At 35.9% G+C, this 17,913-nt stretch overlaps 1 protein-coding gene across 2 annotated transcripts; it reads left to right on the top strand.

The window, feature by feature from the left end:
• The first annotated feature begins 4,981 nt into the window (after positions 1-4,981).
• LOC306908318 (alpha-2-macroglobulin-like) lies at positions 4,982-15,089 on the top strand. Of its 2 annotated transcripts, none has more exons than XM_079481079.1 (35): positions 4,982-5,151; positions 5,303-5,441; positions 5,741-5,921; positions 6,032-6,188; positions 6,505-6,557; positions 6,741-6,761; positions 6,893-7,058; positions 7,140-7,224; positions 7,660-7,768; positions 7,860-7,980; positions 8,353-8,462; positions 8,553-8,723; positions 8,803-9,036; positions 9,129-9,341; positions 9,447-9,596; positions 9,785-9,913; positions 10,016-10,109; positions 10,554-10,686; positions 11,003-11,228; positions 11,307-11,433; positions 11,517-11,638; positions 11,739-11,790; positions 11,874-11,957; positions 12,026-12,202; positions 12,284-12,359; positions 12,479-12,635; positions 12,713-12,787; positions 12,873-13,035; positions 13,158-13,351; positions 13,426-13,638; positions 13,748-13,869; positions 14,117-14,198; positions 14,334-14,414; positions 14,570-14,675; positions 14,937-15,089. In XM_079481079.1, exons 2-35 carry the CDS (start codon positions 5,356-5,358, stop codon positions 14,975-14,977), a joined length of 4,311 nt encoding a protein of 1,436 aa, XP_079337205.1. In that variant the 5' UTR covers positions 4,982-5,151; positions 5,303-5,355; the 3' UTR covers positions 14,978-15,089. The 2 variants fall into 2 exon arrangements, with proteins under 2 accessions (XP_079337205.1, XP_079337204.1); XM_079481078.1 differs by having other exon boundaries at positions 4,982-5,211.
• The last annotated feature ends 2,824 nt before the right edge of the window (positions 15,090-17,913 follow it).

Raw genomic sequence — 17,913 nt, 5'->3', positions numbered from 1 at the left:
ATGCTGTGAATTTTCCAAAATGCGGGTTTGCAGAATACACATCTAAAGAAGGAAATAAAAAATAAAGATATTTTATTTTTGTTCAGATTAACTAGGGCTGTCACTATTATGAAATTTGGCTGACTAGAATTGTCTATCAAGATCTAGTTTTAGTGCTCAAGATAGTCTTCTCTATTGAGGTCACTCTAAATAATATTAGTTATTTACAACATGTTCACATTTATGAAGTATATATTTTCTTCATTTAATAAAGTAATTGTCACTATATAGTTGTATAGTAAAATCTTTAAAACAGACAATTAATCGCCATAATTGCAATTATTTAATTGCATCTTATTTGTAGATCAGCAAGTCTGGAAACAAAACAAAAAATAAATAATGTTGATACAGCTCAAATGATGGAGAAATGTCATTTGAATGTAACAGAGAGTGCAGATCACCCTTGTTTTATAATGATACTAATTGCGGTTATCTCAAAATAATTGCGATTCGATGAATATATAATAATTGTGACAACCCTAAGATTAACTTTAAATTTGGAAATGTTCGATAGGCAGCAAAATATTTGTGTTAAAATACATAGTATACAATAAATGCATTTTTTTCAGGACCTTGTTCACAAAGCCATTTTCATCTTGTATGGATGAGATAAATGAGATTTGAGAGCTATAGAAGATTTTGAGAAAAAAATGTTCCTATGATCTTCACATAAAGTCTAACTTCAGATAAATTTAAATATAATACGAGCATTGGATATTCAATACATGGAAAAGCAACCATTCTTCAAACATTATCTTAATGTGGCCTTATGTAGCAGGGAGAGACTGAAGATCAAAGATGAGGCTTTTCTTTATAGTGTTCCTGTTGTGCATGGAGCTATCAAGGTTCTTACCTGAGAACAGGAGTACAGCAGTTAGAAATGCAATATTCAAATAGCCTTCTGTGGAATAAAAAAACAAATTCCTTATCATTAGAATATTTTTGAATTGGAAATCTGTTGCTGTATTTTATTTATGACAAAATATGAAGTACAAATATGTATAGCTTTACATAGGCAGGTTTTACATTTTAAAAAGTAGCTTTTCCCTGCTCTGCACATTTGGGCTTTAACATCACAAATGAAACCCACCCAATACATAAAACATTATACATAACATTGTTGGGTTAATTTTATTTTATTATGACACCCATTTACACACAATTTAATTGGTTTATCTGAACTTAAACTGGGTGAATTGTACAGCCAAGTAAATCTTAAATTCATCAATTTATTATATTTAATTTGAGAAACACAAATACAATAGCACAGTATCTAAATACAGTCTTAAGAGCAAAGCATGCTGGGAACTCAATAAGCTGTTTAGTTTCAGTTAGTCAATGAAAATGATTCATGTTGTCTCAACACAAATGGACTAAGTTATGTCAAAGAGTTGCCTATGTCACCATTACACATTGACATTGTGCTTGAACAAGAATCAAACTATATTGATGACGTAAAACAAACAACCTTTAAACATTGTTTTTTAGTGAACAGGTGACTTCAGATAAAGACAGGTCTTTTTTTATTGGATGTACTCGTAATGTTCAAACTCTAGTTTGATAATGTTAAAATCTAGTACTGCAACAGGTCGAAGACTGAAAACGTTCCAAAAACAGATTAAAAAAATATCCAACACTTACCTTCGATCATTGTTACTTGAATGTTGTAGTTTCGTATGTAGTCCCACTGTCAGATATTAGAGGATAGTAAACATGTAATGTTGTGGGGCAGGGCGCAAAGGATACAAATCGATGGTAATTTGATTCAATGGATTATAATGACACTTATGTAGGAAGAAGACAGGCTGGAGGAGGGCAATAAAACATTTACTTTACTCTGTACAGTCCTAAATGTACTTCCAGATGCATTTACAACATATCACAGAGTCTATGTGGAAAATAATATTCAGATAAGACACAGTAAGAGTAGAAAAAGAAAAAGTGAAGAACACCCATTTAACCCTTACTAGCTTTCTAACCTTTCATTGACATGGTAAATACTGTATTCTATACTATCTTATATATTCTTTGACTCTTTATTTATAACCTTTTCATGGATACATTTTCAGAGGCAAGTTAAACACATATCTAGCAAATTAGGTCGCTAATGGTCAATTACATTTATAATGCATGATGTTACAGCATCTTGTAAAGGCAACTGCCGCGTGATGTATTAACAAGAAGTAGTTCTTTATCAATACTTTGTAACTGTCATACACCATCAGTTTGTTTTCTCAATGTGCTTTAACATCATGCATTATAAATGTAATTGACCATTAGAACTAAATGTTCCGGAAAACAACAAAAGCAATTATGAAGATAATTACGGTTTCCAGAAATCTAACATCTAAATGTGGTGAGTAAGGCGGGACGAGAGCCGTGAGGCGGGGCCGGTGGCGTGAGTGATCGGGAGCTTAAAAGGACGACCGGCAGGACTGTTGACGAGAGAGGACCGTGCCCGTACATATGTTAAGATTGTGTTTATGTTTTGTGGCCGGCAGTCGACCGTGAGCTGGCTGCCGGTCTTTTACATACGTGTTTATTGTTTGTTTTATTTGATTAAAGTGTATTGAATGTTCACCGGTTCCCGCCTCCTTCCTTCCCTTTTATGTATCTCATTACACTAAACATCTTTGTAGCAAGGTTCAATAAAGGGAAGGAGGCGGGAACTGGCGAACGTAACTACTTTTATTCATATAAACAACCAATAAAACGAAAGTAAAATGCCGGCAGCTCCCTCGTGGTCGACTGCTAGCCATACAAACAAACTAAAACACAACATTAAGTCCAGGCCTGGTCCTCTCTCCCCTTTCCTGTTGTCGCTCTTCTCTTATGCTTCCGGAGCGCCTTTTTGAGAGATGCGAGACCGGTGCATGCGCAGCCGGTGCACCGGCCTCGCGCCGTTCCCTCACGGCTCTTGTCCCGCCGTGCTCGCCACAATCCTATTCAAAGATTATTGCTTTCGAAACTGTCCTCGAAAACACATGTAAATTGACTATTAACTGAAACCTAACTGCTACAATCATATGCATAAACTAGCATTTCTGGATCAGAACCAATTCAATTAAATGTTTTATTTATATAGCGCTTATCACAATGTGCACTGTTCCAAAGCAGCTTTACAGGACAAAATAAGAAAAACAGAAAAACACATAAAAGGTAAACACAGCACAGTACATGGTGCTTATAAACCGTAACAAGTTAAATTATTCTAGTTAATAATATCTAATAAATGCAGTCTCTCGGTGGTTTATTTAGCATCTTATGCATTAAGAGATAGCTTGGCTGAAAAGATGTGTCTTAAATCTAGATTTAAATTGGGCGAGTGTGTCTGATCCTCGAATAGTGTCCAGAAGGCTATTCCAGAGTTTAGGTGCTACGTATGAGTAAGCTCGACCCTCTTTGGGGGATTTTGTTATTCTAAGTGTTATCAAAAGTCCGGAGTTTGAAGATCTTAGAGAGCGTGATGGGTTGTAGTGTGATAGAAGCTCTGTTATGTAGGTAAGGAACAAATCGTTTAAGGCTTTATAAGTGATTAAAAAGTGAATACCATACTTAATGGGTAGCCAGTGAAGGGTTGATAACATTGGGGTTGTGATCGTATTTTCTGGACATGGTTAGAACTCTGGCAGCTGCATTCTGAACTAACTGTAGTTTGTTTATTGATGATGAAGGACAAGAACTAAGTAGTGCATTACAGTAGTCAAGTCGAAATGACAGGTTGCTGTCTAATATAACACCTAGATCTTTTACTGTATTTGTTGGAGTAACATCCTTCAATTTGCTGATTATAATCTGAAATATTGGGTTTACGTGTCTTTGGTCCGATAAGTAATATTTCTGTTTTATTAGAATTTAAAATAAGGAAAATACAAGTCATCCAATGTTTTATATCTTCGATGCACTCTGCCAATTTGGATAGCTGGGAGAAATCATCTGGTTTTGATGTGATGTATAGCTGAGTATCATATGCAGAGCAGTTGAAGCTAATTCCATGTTTTTCAATAATGTTTCCAATGGGCAGCATGTATATAGAGAAAAGCAGGGGCCCTAGAACTGATCCCTAAGGTAATCAATAATTTACTTGCATTAGATTTGATAATTCCCCATTTAAATGGACAAATTGATGTCTTACTGATAAGTACGATCTGAACCATTGCTACCAAGGTGCGGCGGAATAACTAGGTCAGGTGATGTCTGTTTATTTTTTAATTTAGCAACTGTACTAAATAAAATCCTTTGATTGTTTTTGTTAGTTTCTATGAAGTTACGGAGGTTCTCAGCCTTTGGTGCTTTTAGTGCCTTTTTATAACAGTTTGCACTCTCTTTCCACCCAATTTTAAAGACCTCTAATAGGGGTTGTTTCCATTTGCGCTCCAGTTTATGTTTTTCTCTTTTAAGGGTACAATTGTGCTATTGTACCATGGTGCATTATTTTTCTCATTTTTTTTACTTCATAGGTGCGACAGCTTTTAATGTAATAGAGAAACCAAACAGTTTGTTCAGCAGTTTATCAATGTTTTTAAGGGAGACAAAATCTAAATCTAAGAGCTTCTGGGAGTTTTTGGTCCAGTAATATTTCAGTTTTATCTGAAGAGAAGACACTGAGAGGCAAAAGTGACACGTACTAAATAGGCAGGGATAATAAAACGCTTCTCAACAAGACAGTTTCAAAAGCAGAGACTGTTTTTTCCTGTGTGTGCTCTTTGAAACTATGACATGACACTCTGAACTACACTTATAGTAAATGTTGAAATACATGTTGAGAAACACTGGATTGATTGATTTTAAACAGGCCGCCCCCTCTAATACAAATAAGTGGGTGTAAGTTAGCAACTGTGTAAACAGGGCCAACAAATCTTCGACTACATTTTCCTCGACTTTAGTCAAAAACAACTGTAGTTTATTCCCCAATATAAACAGGAATGGAAGACAAAATGTTACAGTACTAAGTAGAAATGTCTTGATGCTGATAAGATTAACAAGATAGAGGAATATTTATCAGCCTTGTATCTGAAATAGCTATGAAAGACAAGGAGTGAAACATTTGGCTTTTTTATTTTTCGTCTCTCATGCTTTGCAAAGTGTCAGAGATGAGGAGATAAGACATATGTGTGTAGAACTGTTGCAGGGTATAAAGCTCAGAGTTTAAAGAGAAAACACAGTAAAATGGTCTGATTTAGACTCACATAAGACTTCAACAGATTAATCATTAATTTGATAATGAATGTAAATATTTTCTCATAACCTTTTTTGTTACCAGTGCCCCTTTAAAAGGCTGTGTTCATAGTGTCTTCTGCATGATCAGTCTTCATCATGGTTTTCAATAAGCTTTGTATTTGGAAAGGTCTTCTTTTAGCCTCCTTCCTCTGGCTTTTTGTGCATGGACAAACCTCAGGGCCGTAAGTACCTTTCATTTGCTTTACTGTTTTGTAATACTGTTCTAGAAAAACAACGTCTGGAACTTTAGAAATATGTAGATCTTTACTGTTCTGAATCAACAGCTGTGAAGATGTAAATACTGTATACAATGAATACATTTAGTCACACTATTAGAAATCATTTTGACATACTTTGACATTAGACTGATATCGATTATCCACAAAATGCATACAATACATCATCAGATTTTATATTCAGGCATTGGAATCGAATGTTTCTAAAATAAAATATCATTGTGCACTTTAATATCTCCCATTAGCTCTTTCATGGTGACATTTCCAGCTGTGATGCAGTCTGGATCTGAAGCCAAACTGTGTGCAAGTCTCCTGAAGCCCAATGAAAGTCTCACAATGAACATTTATCTAGTGACTGATTTGGAGAACACATTACTGCTGCAGGAGAAAACAGAACAAGAGTTTCACCGCTGCTTCAACTTCCAGGTCTGACATTAAAATATGTGAATGATAATATAAATGATGACGTTTGCTGTGTCATCATCTCATGTCATTGTTGTGCTTGAATTGTGACACGCAAGATGATTTTTCTTCAGGCTCCACTGGTAAATGAAGAATCAGTGCAGAAACTCAAAGTGGAAATTCAGGGGATGTCTTTCAAGTTGACTGAAGAGAGAAAAGTGATGTTTAAACCTTATTACCCTTTGACTTTCATTCAAACAGATAAACCCATTTATATTCCAGGACAAACAGGTGAGATGTAGAATTTCAGTATTTGGCGGAAAATAAAAACAAAAATCAAATAAACAAATGAATAGTTACACACTCAGTTTTGTAGAATATCTACAATTATTGTACTAAAGTCTAAGTTGACTCTTATAATTTTGTGAAAAATGTAGTGTAATTTTTTTGTAGTATTTTTATTTCAGTTTAGTTTTCAGATGACATTAAAATCATATTTTGCTGTATTCTTTGTACCCACTGATGTATTTCAGATATGATGGAATATGAAAGTAAATAACTATTCATTTATTCTTTCATAAATTAAATGTATCCTTTAATTTCACAGTGAATTTCCGAATTGTTACCATGGATGGTAATTTCGTACCTTTTGATCAGAAGGTTTGTACCTTTTAAACAAACACACAAGGGTTGTACAATTTACAAAATGCTCATACAAACAGACAGAACACCACGACTTTGTTTCAACAGTATGCCATAAATACAAGACGTTACATGCACACTGGATCTTTTTAAATGTATGTTGCAATTTCATGAATGTGTTTTGTTCTTTTGTTTTTTCAGTACAGTTCAGTAGTGCTTGAGGTAAGGCCATGAAACACAAACGTCCCCTTTAAAATTATGCTGCGCTTGCAGTTATTTAATGTTCGCTTACAGATGTATATAGCAGGCTATGACTTATTGAAATGCGTTATGTTTTCTTTGTTAACAAAAAGGATCACCACAATAACAGAATTGGTCAGTGGACAAATGTTTCCTCAATAAGGTGGATATTGCAGCTTTCTCATGAGTTAAACCCAGAAGCCAGACAGGGCATGTACACACTGAAAGCTTACATTGGTGAAAGGATGATTGTGCATCCTTTTGAAGTGAAGAAGTATGGTAAGTGACAATTTCACTGAACATTACTGAGATAAGCATAGTCTTCATTCCTAATCTTTTGCATGGTTTTACTTAACTTAGTTTTACCGAAGTTTGAAGTGACAGTTAAAGCACCAAAAGGAATTAGTGTGGATGACAATGAGCTGACTATAGACGTGTGCGCAAAGTGAGTGAAGTTTTATTTGTTTCGTGTTTATTGCATGAAAATAATCTTTAAGACCCAATAACATATTGTGAAAAATATTTTTTTTTGGTTCATCCTTATATTATATGAATATTTTATTATACATGTTGTTCAGTTGTACGTGGTATTAAATGGAGAGAGCATTTGATTGGACAATAATCTGTGCACTGCAGGATGAGTCATCAAGATTTTCGTCTCTTTCCGGGAAGATAAATACTGAACACTTAAAATGCGTTTCTGCGTGAAAAGTGAATTATTGTGTCATTCATCGTCAATATAGTTAAATATTAATATGAACAAATATGACTTTAAAGCCTTAAAATTCATACTATGATTTTATTGGGTCCTTAAAATTTATAGAAACATTTTACTTATGCCAAATGTGTACTCTAACGCAAAGCATGCATTTTTTAACAGATATACATTTGGACAACCTGTTCCTGGTAAAGGATGGCTTGAAGTATGCAGGGATTATTGGGCCTATTATAAGTCTATAACTCCACTTTGTTTGATTAAAACCATAGAGGTGTGACTTTGGTTATTGTTGTATTTTAAGACCACATTTCTGTTTTCATCTTATACTCTTTTTAACTGTCGCGTTTGTGTGCCACCTTTAGATGAATGAGAGTGGCTGCGGCTCTTATATCTTCGACCCTTCGCTCTTTTTTAACTCTACAACTGAAACACACTATAAAGATTTTCTTCGTGTTAATGTGAATGTGACGGAGGAGGGAACGGGTGAGCTATGGAACATGCATGCTTGAACCAGGCATAAAATGATTGTGACAGTTCACACAAAAATGAAAATTCTGTCATGAATGACCTACTCTCTAGTTGTTCCAAATCTGTATACATTTCTTTGTTTGTTTGAACACAGAAAAATATATTTGGAAGAATGCTTTTAACAAAACTGTTCTTGGCCACCGTTGACTTACATAGTAGGAAAAATTACAATGGTAGTGAAAAGTGCACCAGAAGTGTTTCCTGCTTTCCTCCACTCTTCAGATGATCTTTCTTTACAGATTTCTGCACTCAAAGCAACTATTTTTTTATTTTTGGTGTGAACTATCCCTTTAACAATAGTTATATAAACAACATGTTTTTTTCCAGAAAATACGATGAAGAAATCACAGAAAATAACTTTCACATATGAAATTGGTAAAGCTACGTTTGCTGAACTGCCAAGCATTTTTGAGCATGGGTCAATTTTACAAGGAAAGGTATGTGATATATATATATATATATCAATGTTTCAATTATTATACTGTAGCAATAGTAAAATTAAATATTTTTTCTTTTTGGTTGTACAGATCAAACTTGAAAGTTTCAAAGGCACCCCAATTCCTGACAAAAGGGTTTATGTTTTGGAAGTTCAGAATTGGGTCTACAAGGTGCTTTTTAATCTTACTACAGATGACAAAGGATTGGCCTACTTTTCCATTAATACATCTGCTCTGCCTAAAAGCGATATTGAACTGAGGGTACCATCATTTATTCTCACACAACAGTGTTTTACCCATTGTCTTTGTTACTTGAAAATTATATCTGTTTGTTGTTCAGGCGAGTGTATATCCGGAGTTTAGCTATCCTGGCTTCAAAGTAACATATATATCTACAGAAAAAAAGACAGTTCGACTACTTCAGCCTGCCACTCCATATACACCAACATTTAGCGAATTGGTTATAGACAAAATTGAGGAACCCTTAAAATGTGATGCTGAGTTTCCAGTCACCATTACGTACTATTTTATCGGCGAAACTACTGATGACTTCAACACGGACATTGTCTATATGGTGAGTAGATACTTCTTTGTGATTTGTTGAACAGTATTGATGGGTTGTGTTCTGGTCAGTTTGTGAACAGTGATGTTGTGTGTATGTGTCAGGTTTTGTCCAGAGGAGTGATAGTTCATCATGGATATGAGAAGGTTAACGTTAAGACTTCTGATGGAGCAGCGAGTGGCTCAGTGTCATTCAAACTGTCTGTTGAAGCAGATCTGAGTCCAGCTGTGCAGATTCTTGCATACTGTCTTCTGCCCAGCAACAATGTGGTCGCTGCCAGTAAAACATTCAACACTGAAAAGTGCTTCAGAAACAAGGTGTGTGAAAATGTTTAAACTGCACTTAAAACCGATCAAATCCACATCAAGAATAAAATGATGCCTCATATACTTTACCGCATAACCTTGTTGTTGTGCTCACAGGTGTCTGTGCAGTTTTCTCCTGCTTCAGCAGTTCCAGGTGAAGAAAACACTGTAGAGCTGTCAGCTCAGCCCGGTTCACTGTGTGGTGTCAGTGCTGTAGATCAGAGCGTTCTCATCTTGGAATCAGGAAAACGTCTGAATGCTGAAAAGGTGTGAGTTAACATCAGATATTTACAACCAGGGTATTTGAATATAAGGTGTTTTGGAAAGATACTGTATATATTTTGACTTAATTAACCTAAAAACAACAGGGATGTTAATTATGTATGACACTTTTAAAGGTAAAATATAAAACTCCAAATGTTTAATCAAAGTTAGAAATATTTTGTTAATGACAGGTCTTCAGTCTGCTGCCTGTGCAGACAGAATCAGACTATCCTTATCAAATTGAGGACACAGAGTTTAAATGTCTGAAGGTCAGGCCCAGTAGAGCTGCACCAGCAACAAATGTTTATGAAAGTCTGAAGGTAAGAACTGGCTAACAAATTAAATAATTTAGAAAATATATAATAATTTCATTCAAATGATTAAAAACGATAAATGATTTTTTGAATATATCTGTCTAACAGAAAGTGGGATTAAAGATGGCAACAAATCTACTTGTGAGACAACCTCATTGCCTAATCTACGGAGGCATGCACTATCACCAACGCTCTCAATTTGGTACGTCTTTCTGAATTTATAGTATGGACTTTGTTTATTTATAACTATTATTCCAGACATTGTTATTCTAAGCCTCCACTCATTTCAATGGAGGATATTATTTAAACAGCTGTTTATGAGCACTGTTTATTCATATAACACATCTAAGCGACGTGTTTATAAAATTATATACATTTATAAAATCGACTAGTCAAGTTATATTCAGTTACTATTTACAATTTTGTCTGTTGATGAGTTACTGTAACTCAGATTAGCAACCAAATGTGATGTTACGTGGTCACGCGACACTGAACATTGTTAATCCTAAATATACTTCAAAGAGTTTCTTTAGTCTCGAAAACAAGACAGGTAAAACGTAAACAACGATTTTCAGTTAGATTAATGGAAAAATGCACTTGAAATCAGAACACAGTCATTGTATTATATTTATAGTGGTGTTTTCAGACAGGAATGGTGTGGTATTCTCAAGAGAAATGGTAGGATCATCATTTCCAACTGCAGGCAGCCAACCACATCCTGTGGAGACAGTTCGGACCTTCTTCCCAGAAACATGGATCTGGCAACTCAGTGAAGTAGGGTAGGTAAAATAAAAAAAAGATCAACTCTGAGCGGAAAAGCGCCATTTTTTATCATTGTTTAATCAAGCAAATGGAGAGGCAGGCTATCCTTATTTAGTCTAGAGGTAACATTAATATAATAAAAAAGAAAATTCTAAAATTTAAGATTCAGCTCGATGGTTGTGGTCACAGCTGTCTGGCATGGAAATATGTGCATTTACTGTTGGTAAGGGAGTTCAATGCATGTTATATGAATAACTGTGGTATTTCCTGTTGGTATTGGCTATTGGTAAAACAGTTTACATTATATTTAATTTGAACATTTTGTCATCACAGTGATTCAGGATCAACGCAGGTTCCTGTGAAGGTTCCTGACACCATCACCACCTGGGAGACGGAGGTTTTCTGTTTGTCCTCTAAAGGTCTGGGTCTGGCTCCTCCTGCTAAGTTGACAGTTTTCCAGCCCTTCTTCCTGGAGATCTCTCTGCCTTATTCCATCATCCGTGGAGAGATCTTTGAGCTGAAGGCCACCGTCTTCAACTATCTGTCCAAGTGCATCATGGTGACATTTCTCATATCATCTTCTGTCACATTTCACATCATATCACATCTGAACTAATCCTCCATCTGTCATGGACAGGTTAAAGTAACTCCAGCTCCGTCCTCAGACTTCACTCTTAAAGCCTCCTCTGATGATCAGTATTCATCCTGTCTATGTGCTAATGGAAGAAAAACATTTAAATGGATTCTCACTCCTTCTGTTCTTGGTCAGTTTCAGACACAATAAGCGACTTATTTTTCAGTTTATTTCTTTTTTATCATTCTTCTGAAAGTGTTTTGTGTATTGTAGGAGTGTTGAATATCACAGTGAGTGCAGAGGCAGAGCAGTCACAGACTGTGTGTGACAATGAGATTGTGAGCGTGCCAGAGAGAGGACGCATTGACATAGTTACTCGAAGTCTCCTTGTACAGGTGAGCTCACCTCCAACAGCTCTCACACACACTTCAACTGATCTGTGATCATCATGTGACTTATATGAATATATGTTAACATTATTATAATTTGCTGTAGGCTGAAGGAACTGAAAAGACAGAGACTCACAGCTGGTTACTTTGTCCAAAGGGTTTGTTAACATATTAAATATACACATTAAAATCTTAATGTGACTTCAGATCCTTAACATGTTTTCATCTGTCTGGTTTATAGGCAACAGTCTGTCAGAAGAGCTTGATCTGACTCTTCCTAAAGATGTGATAGAGGGATCAGCCAGATCTTCTGTTTCAGTTATTGGTAAAATTTACTCTAAATACACAAACAGAAATTAAGAGTCACATTGCCTCACTACATTCCTCTTGCAGGAGACATATTGGGTCGTGCGCTGCAGAATCTTCATGGATTATTGCGGATGCCGTACGGCTGTGGAGAACAAAACATTGCTGTTCTTTCTCCCAATATTTACATTTTACAGTATCTGGAGAACACAAACCAGCTCACCTCAAACATCAGAGAGAAAGCCACAGGCTTCTTAAAGAGTGGTAATTATGTACTTTATTAAATTTAATACTAAGACACCTTTTTAACTGTTTAAGTGCTAATGAAGGTATAAAACTAAACAGGTTATCAGAGACAACTGAACTACAGACACCAAAGTGGGGCATACAGCACATTTGGCAGAGGTGAAGAGAATACATGGTAACTATTCAGGGACGCCTATATTTATATTTATATTTAAAGTTCTAGTTCAGTAAATTCAAGTTAATAATCTGAATCAATTGAAAACAATTTCGGAATAAAATCTTCCACACGTCCAGGTTGACAGCATTTGTCCTGAGATCTTTTGGAAAAATACAGAAATACGTCTTCATTGATCCACATATTATTCAGAGTGCAAAGGATTGGTTAATAAAAGGAAGAAGTTCAGACGGCTGTTTTATTCAACAGGGAAAATTGTTTAACAACAGAATGAAGGTTTGGTTTCAGTTAAATTACTATTGAACACTGACCAGTATGCACTACAATTGTCCATAACATTTTTTGCAATTCAGGGTGGAGTAAATGATAACGTGACCATGACTGCCTACATCACTGCATCATTCCTTGAACTAGAAACTCCAGTGACAGTAAGTTCATCCCCAGAGAACACAGTAGAAACTATTAGAAGAATGACACTGACACACACCTGCTGTTTCTCTGTTTGTGTAACAGGATCCTGTGGTCACTCAAGGTTTGTCCTGTTTGAGGTCCATCATTGGGAATCTTAAAAACACTTACAGCACTGCGCTGCTTGCCTACACTTTCAGTCTGGCGAGAGACACGGAGACCCGCCAGCGGCTTTTAAAGGAGCTCGACACTGTTGCCATTTCAGATGGTAAAGACATGTTTAGCATAAAGACAAGTTTAGCATAAAGACATGTTTAGCATAAAGACATGTTTTGCATTTTGCATCTAGCATAGTTGAGTCTCTTCTCATTTGGGGTGTGTTTTGTAAAGGAGGTCTCCTGCACTGGACTCAGATGGGATCTAGTGATGATTCTGGTTCTCTGGCAGTGGAGATCAGCTCATATGTTTTGCTAGCTGTTCTCACTACAGATTCAGTCACTACAGCTGATCTGGGATATGCTAACAGGATTGTCAGCTGGCTTGTGAAGCAGCAGAACTCATATGGAGGATTCTCCTCTACACAGGTGAACACATATGGTTTGTTTTTACACACAGAATGTATTTTCATGTTGTAATGATGATGTTGTGATGTTATCAGGACACAGTTGTGGCTCTTCAAGCTCTGTCTTTGTACGCCACCAAAGTGTTCAGCTCTGATGGTTCCAGCACAGTGACGGTTCAGTCAGCAGAAGACTCTCACAGCTTTGATGTCAACCAGGACAACAAGTTACTGTATCAGGAGAAGAAACTCAACAACGTTCCAGGAAAATACAGTATTGAAGTGAAGGGAACGACCTGTGTGTCTGTGCAGGTCAGAATATCCTCATCTATTTATCTCTAGTGTTTTTCTAACAGCACAAAGTATCTCTGGTCATGTTTCTGTGTTTGCTCTTTATTCTGTCTTCATTCTTCTCTTACAGATGGCTCTGTTCTACAACATTCCCACACCCAGTGAGAATAAATCATTGACCGTTAAAGCTACATTTGAAGCTGATTGCAAAAAATCATTCGGACAACAACATATTTTGACCTTTTCTGTGAAGTAAGAACACGCCTGAACGTAAAAAACATGATCATGACTTTAGCTTCAGCCTGTCCATCAGATGCTACTGAATACATAAATTCTCTTTGAAAACCATAATACAAAATAAATCAAAGCCAAGAGTAACACAACAAATGCTATCTTCGTGATACCATTTTCAAATTGTAAAATATTTCCTACCTAAATTGTATGTATGTTATTGTGTGAAGTATTTGAGAAATCAGTGCTTTTCATGAATCTTTTGCAGATATGATGGTCCACAGGCAAATACTAACATGGTCATTGTGGATATTAAACTCTTATCAGGATTCACGGCTGATACATCTTTGGTGCGTGTAAAGGAATCACAAATTAGTTAAAAGTTCAGATGTATCATTTTTATAGTAAAGAACACTGTTGTAATAACTTAAAAGGCATGTCTTAACAAAAATAATTTTAATAATGAAATAATTCCTTCCCCAAAGCTTGGCACACCTCAGATGTTTGCACCTCTTGTGGAGAGGGTGGATTCTAAAGATGATCATGTCATTGTGTATTTGAAGGAGGTGAGACAGTTTTCCCCTTTCTCATATTTTGAGCTGTTTCGAATTTATCCAAATCAAATATTATAATAATGTATCATTTATACATTTTTCATTAGCATTTGATCTGCAATGCCCATGAATGAAAAGTTTGTGTTCTTCTGTTCACGCTCCGGCAGGTTCCCAAAAATCTTACTCTGAATTATCAGATACAATTAAAGCAGGTTCTTCCAGTGAAGAACCTCAAGCCTGCTGTCATTAAAGTCTATGATTACTACCAAACAAGTAAGACTTCATAGGCCAGTTTTGTATTAAATGTGACGCACACTGATTTCTGATTTATATCAAATATATTCTTAGTAAAATAAGTAAATTAAGTTCTAGTTTGTGCATTGCTTGCCAACACACAACTGTTGGTCTTTGGATTTATTTAAAGGTGTACTACTTTAGTATTTACACATAATGTCCTTTGTATAAAAGTGTGATTATTTGTAATTATGTATGACAGCTCATTTCCGAGCGATAACATTTCTTCATTTTCTTCAGGTGATCAGTCAGAGACCGAGTACTCCTTCCCCTGTGAATAAACTTCAGAACCGCAATTTAGTTCAAATGAATACAAAAAAATTATGATATTTTACGTGTTCAGTTATTTTGTTCTTTATTGCAGGTAAATAAAAAATGATTTGCTATTTCATGAATGTTTAAGTTTTTTTTTTGCTCTTGCATGTCACACAACCCAGTCTAGAGCATAAAATAAGGGTTGGCGTGGAAGCACAGATTATATCAAATATTATTACTCTACAGCAATATTACAATGACATTTCCAATCTGCCCCATCGCAATTCAGCACAACTTATTGTATTATAACCTTTATTATTTAACATTTAGTTCAGTCTTATTTAACTTTTAAAAAACGCATTGTGACACGGTATGTACTCAAATAATTTTTTTGTCTTTTCTATTTTTCTTTTTTAAAGAATATGGTTATCAATCTTGATTTTTGAAAAGAACGCTTAACAAATGTAATTAAGCCTATAGGTTAGAACTAAACTAGCACTATCCTTATTTTGGATCTTGAAATATCGTCCTAAACTAACCATTCAAAACAAAATGGTTTTTCCTAATTTCAAGTTTAAACGTTTAACCCAAAACCAGATGACATGTTTGACATGTTTAGTTTTTAACGTGAGGATCAAAAGAATCAGCCAAGCAGATCTTTTATCTGCCTCATGGCTTGAATACACTACTAGACTGTTTTTCAAAACTAGACATCATACACTTGCAGACTTTTAAAAGTTTCAGATAGAAACACACTAACTGATCAAATCTACACACTGGCACAGACTTTCAGTCCAGACTGAAAATCTGAGCATAAGTCTTGTCGTGTATTGTAGCTACAACTATTATACTTGTGCTCTCTCAACAGTTGTGCGCTCTCTTTTATGGTGACACCAGCTGTGATGCAGTCTGGATCTGAAACCAAACTGTATGCAAGTCTCCTGAAGCCCAATTAGGGGACATTAGGGCCTTGTGTGCTGTCATGTTTCCTGTGTGCATTTATATATTGGCACTCTGTATTGTAGTGGTTATTCACTGTGCATGCGCAATCACATTTGTGGTGGGTTTTGTTACCATTTTTTAAATTGCCCAACATGACTCTTTTTAGACTTCTGTTTATGGACAAACCTGGAAAACCGGCTTCCTGTTTTATTAAGCCCATATTTGGACTGTGCTTCCTCCCCTGCTCATGTGAACCCATTCTGTTTATTAGAATTCATCACCATGCTCCACCTTTCTGCCCATATTTGGACGACACTTCCTGTAATTGGGTAACTTTATTATTGCCTCTGCATTGCTGCTAATGATTGCAATTAGTGACTAATTGTTTAACAGCTGGCCATGAGGGTTTTGAAGGAGATAAAAACTGGTTCTTTGGAACCGAGAGGGGCCTTTTTTTCTTTGTCTGGTGGCTGTTGTTCTGCTGCCATTGTGGTCAACATACTACTCTGCAAATGAAGCCCATGTTCCCAGGCTTCTCTATTTGACTACCGGTGTACTACAGCTGGATTCTCTCAACGCTCTCTAATGTCCTTTAAAGGGCCGTAACCAGGGGCGATTCTAGGATTTTCATTTTAGGGGGGCTCAGCCCCCAATAAGGGTATGATTAAAAAAATATTATTTGACTATTAGGGTAGGTTTGTATACTACTAACCTTATTGCTATCCACTATTTCATTGTATTCGATAAGTGTATGTATAAGAATATAGACAACATGTATTAATGTAATTGTCTATTGGAAATATGTTTAATCTGTTCTATATTTATTTCTATTAATTAAAAATAACATGAATTATCAATTTGCCACTTCTATAAATCAATTACTTAAAATAAAACACAAATCCCTTTACTCTACTCTTACTCTAATGTATCATGATACACTAATGATTCATTATTTAACACAAAAAAATATTTAATATTACAAAACAAAATAACTCCACATGATGTTTCTCTCTCTGTGCCATTTGTTGCTTTCAGACAATGATGTGTGTATTTAACCATTTCTGGGCATGGCTGCTGTGATGGCTACGGCCACACAGGGTAACATCACCTCAATTCTGAATAGTTGATTACAGTTTTATTAGTTTGTTTGTTGCACTGATTATTTAGTCATCTAAAACTGATATTTAAATAACAAACCCAAGACAGTTTCTTTGATTTGGTTTATTTTGCTTTACCCTAATATTGATTTACAGGGAGTGCATTAATCATATGTTTCTTTGAGTTACCTGGATCGTTGGGGGCGGTCACTTCCTGGTTGGGCGAAAGGAGTGGCAAAGGGCTGAGGAGACCTATATCCGGAAGCCAGCTCATTAGGCCATACCATGTCTCACCATGTGCCAGGGGGGATTTTGCCTTTAGTTAATTTTTGTGGCGTTAAATGTTAATTGTTTACCCCTTCTATGTTTTTTGGTTTTGCTTAGCCGTTATATACCCGCCCTTCTGTGTCTTTGTGAAAGGGCAGTTTTTTGGTTCAGTTGGTCTTCGGTTACAAGGCAATGTACATGATCCTATTTGCCATCACTGTTGTGTTGCTGGTTTCAGGGCCTAGCTATGGATGCGGGTCCTTTTTGTAATTCCTCAACATCTTGGGCAATAAAATACCCTTTGTTTTAAAGGACAACTTCCTGTGTTCCCTTGCCTCACTGTTCTGGTCCCTTACAGCTGCACAATGTAATGCCGAGAAACACAATGTTAAATTTTAAAAAGTAAATTAAAATAAATCATGATCGTTTTCTAAAGTATGTTTTCATAGGTGTTAATCGCTTCATTTTTGTTGGAAGAAAAAACTACCACACTGTAGCGAAGACGTACTGGTATTGGATGAGAAACCGAACCGTGTATTGGTCCAGTAACATTATATATACTGCAATTACAAGAACTGCACCGATGCAGATGTCATATCATAGCAATCTATCAATAAATGCATGCACGCACGCGCACACACACACACACAAACCTT

This window comes from Barbatula barbatula (genome assembly GCF_947034865.1).
Source record: "Barbatula barbatula genome assembly, chromosome: 19".
Classification (NCBI taxonomy): Eukaryota; Metazoa; Chordata; class Actinopteri; order Cypriniformes; family Nemacheilidae; genus Barbatula; species Barbatula barbatula.
The sequence above is the reverse complement of the archived record's forward strand: the minus strand, read 5'-3'. Positions and strand labels throughout refer to the sequence as shown.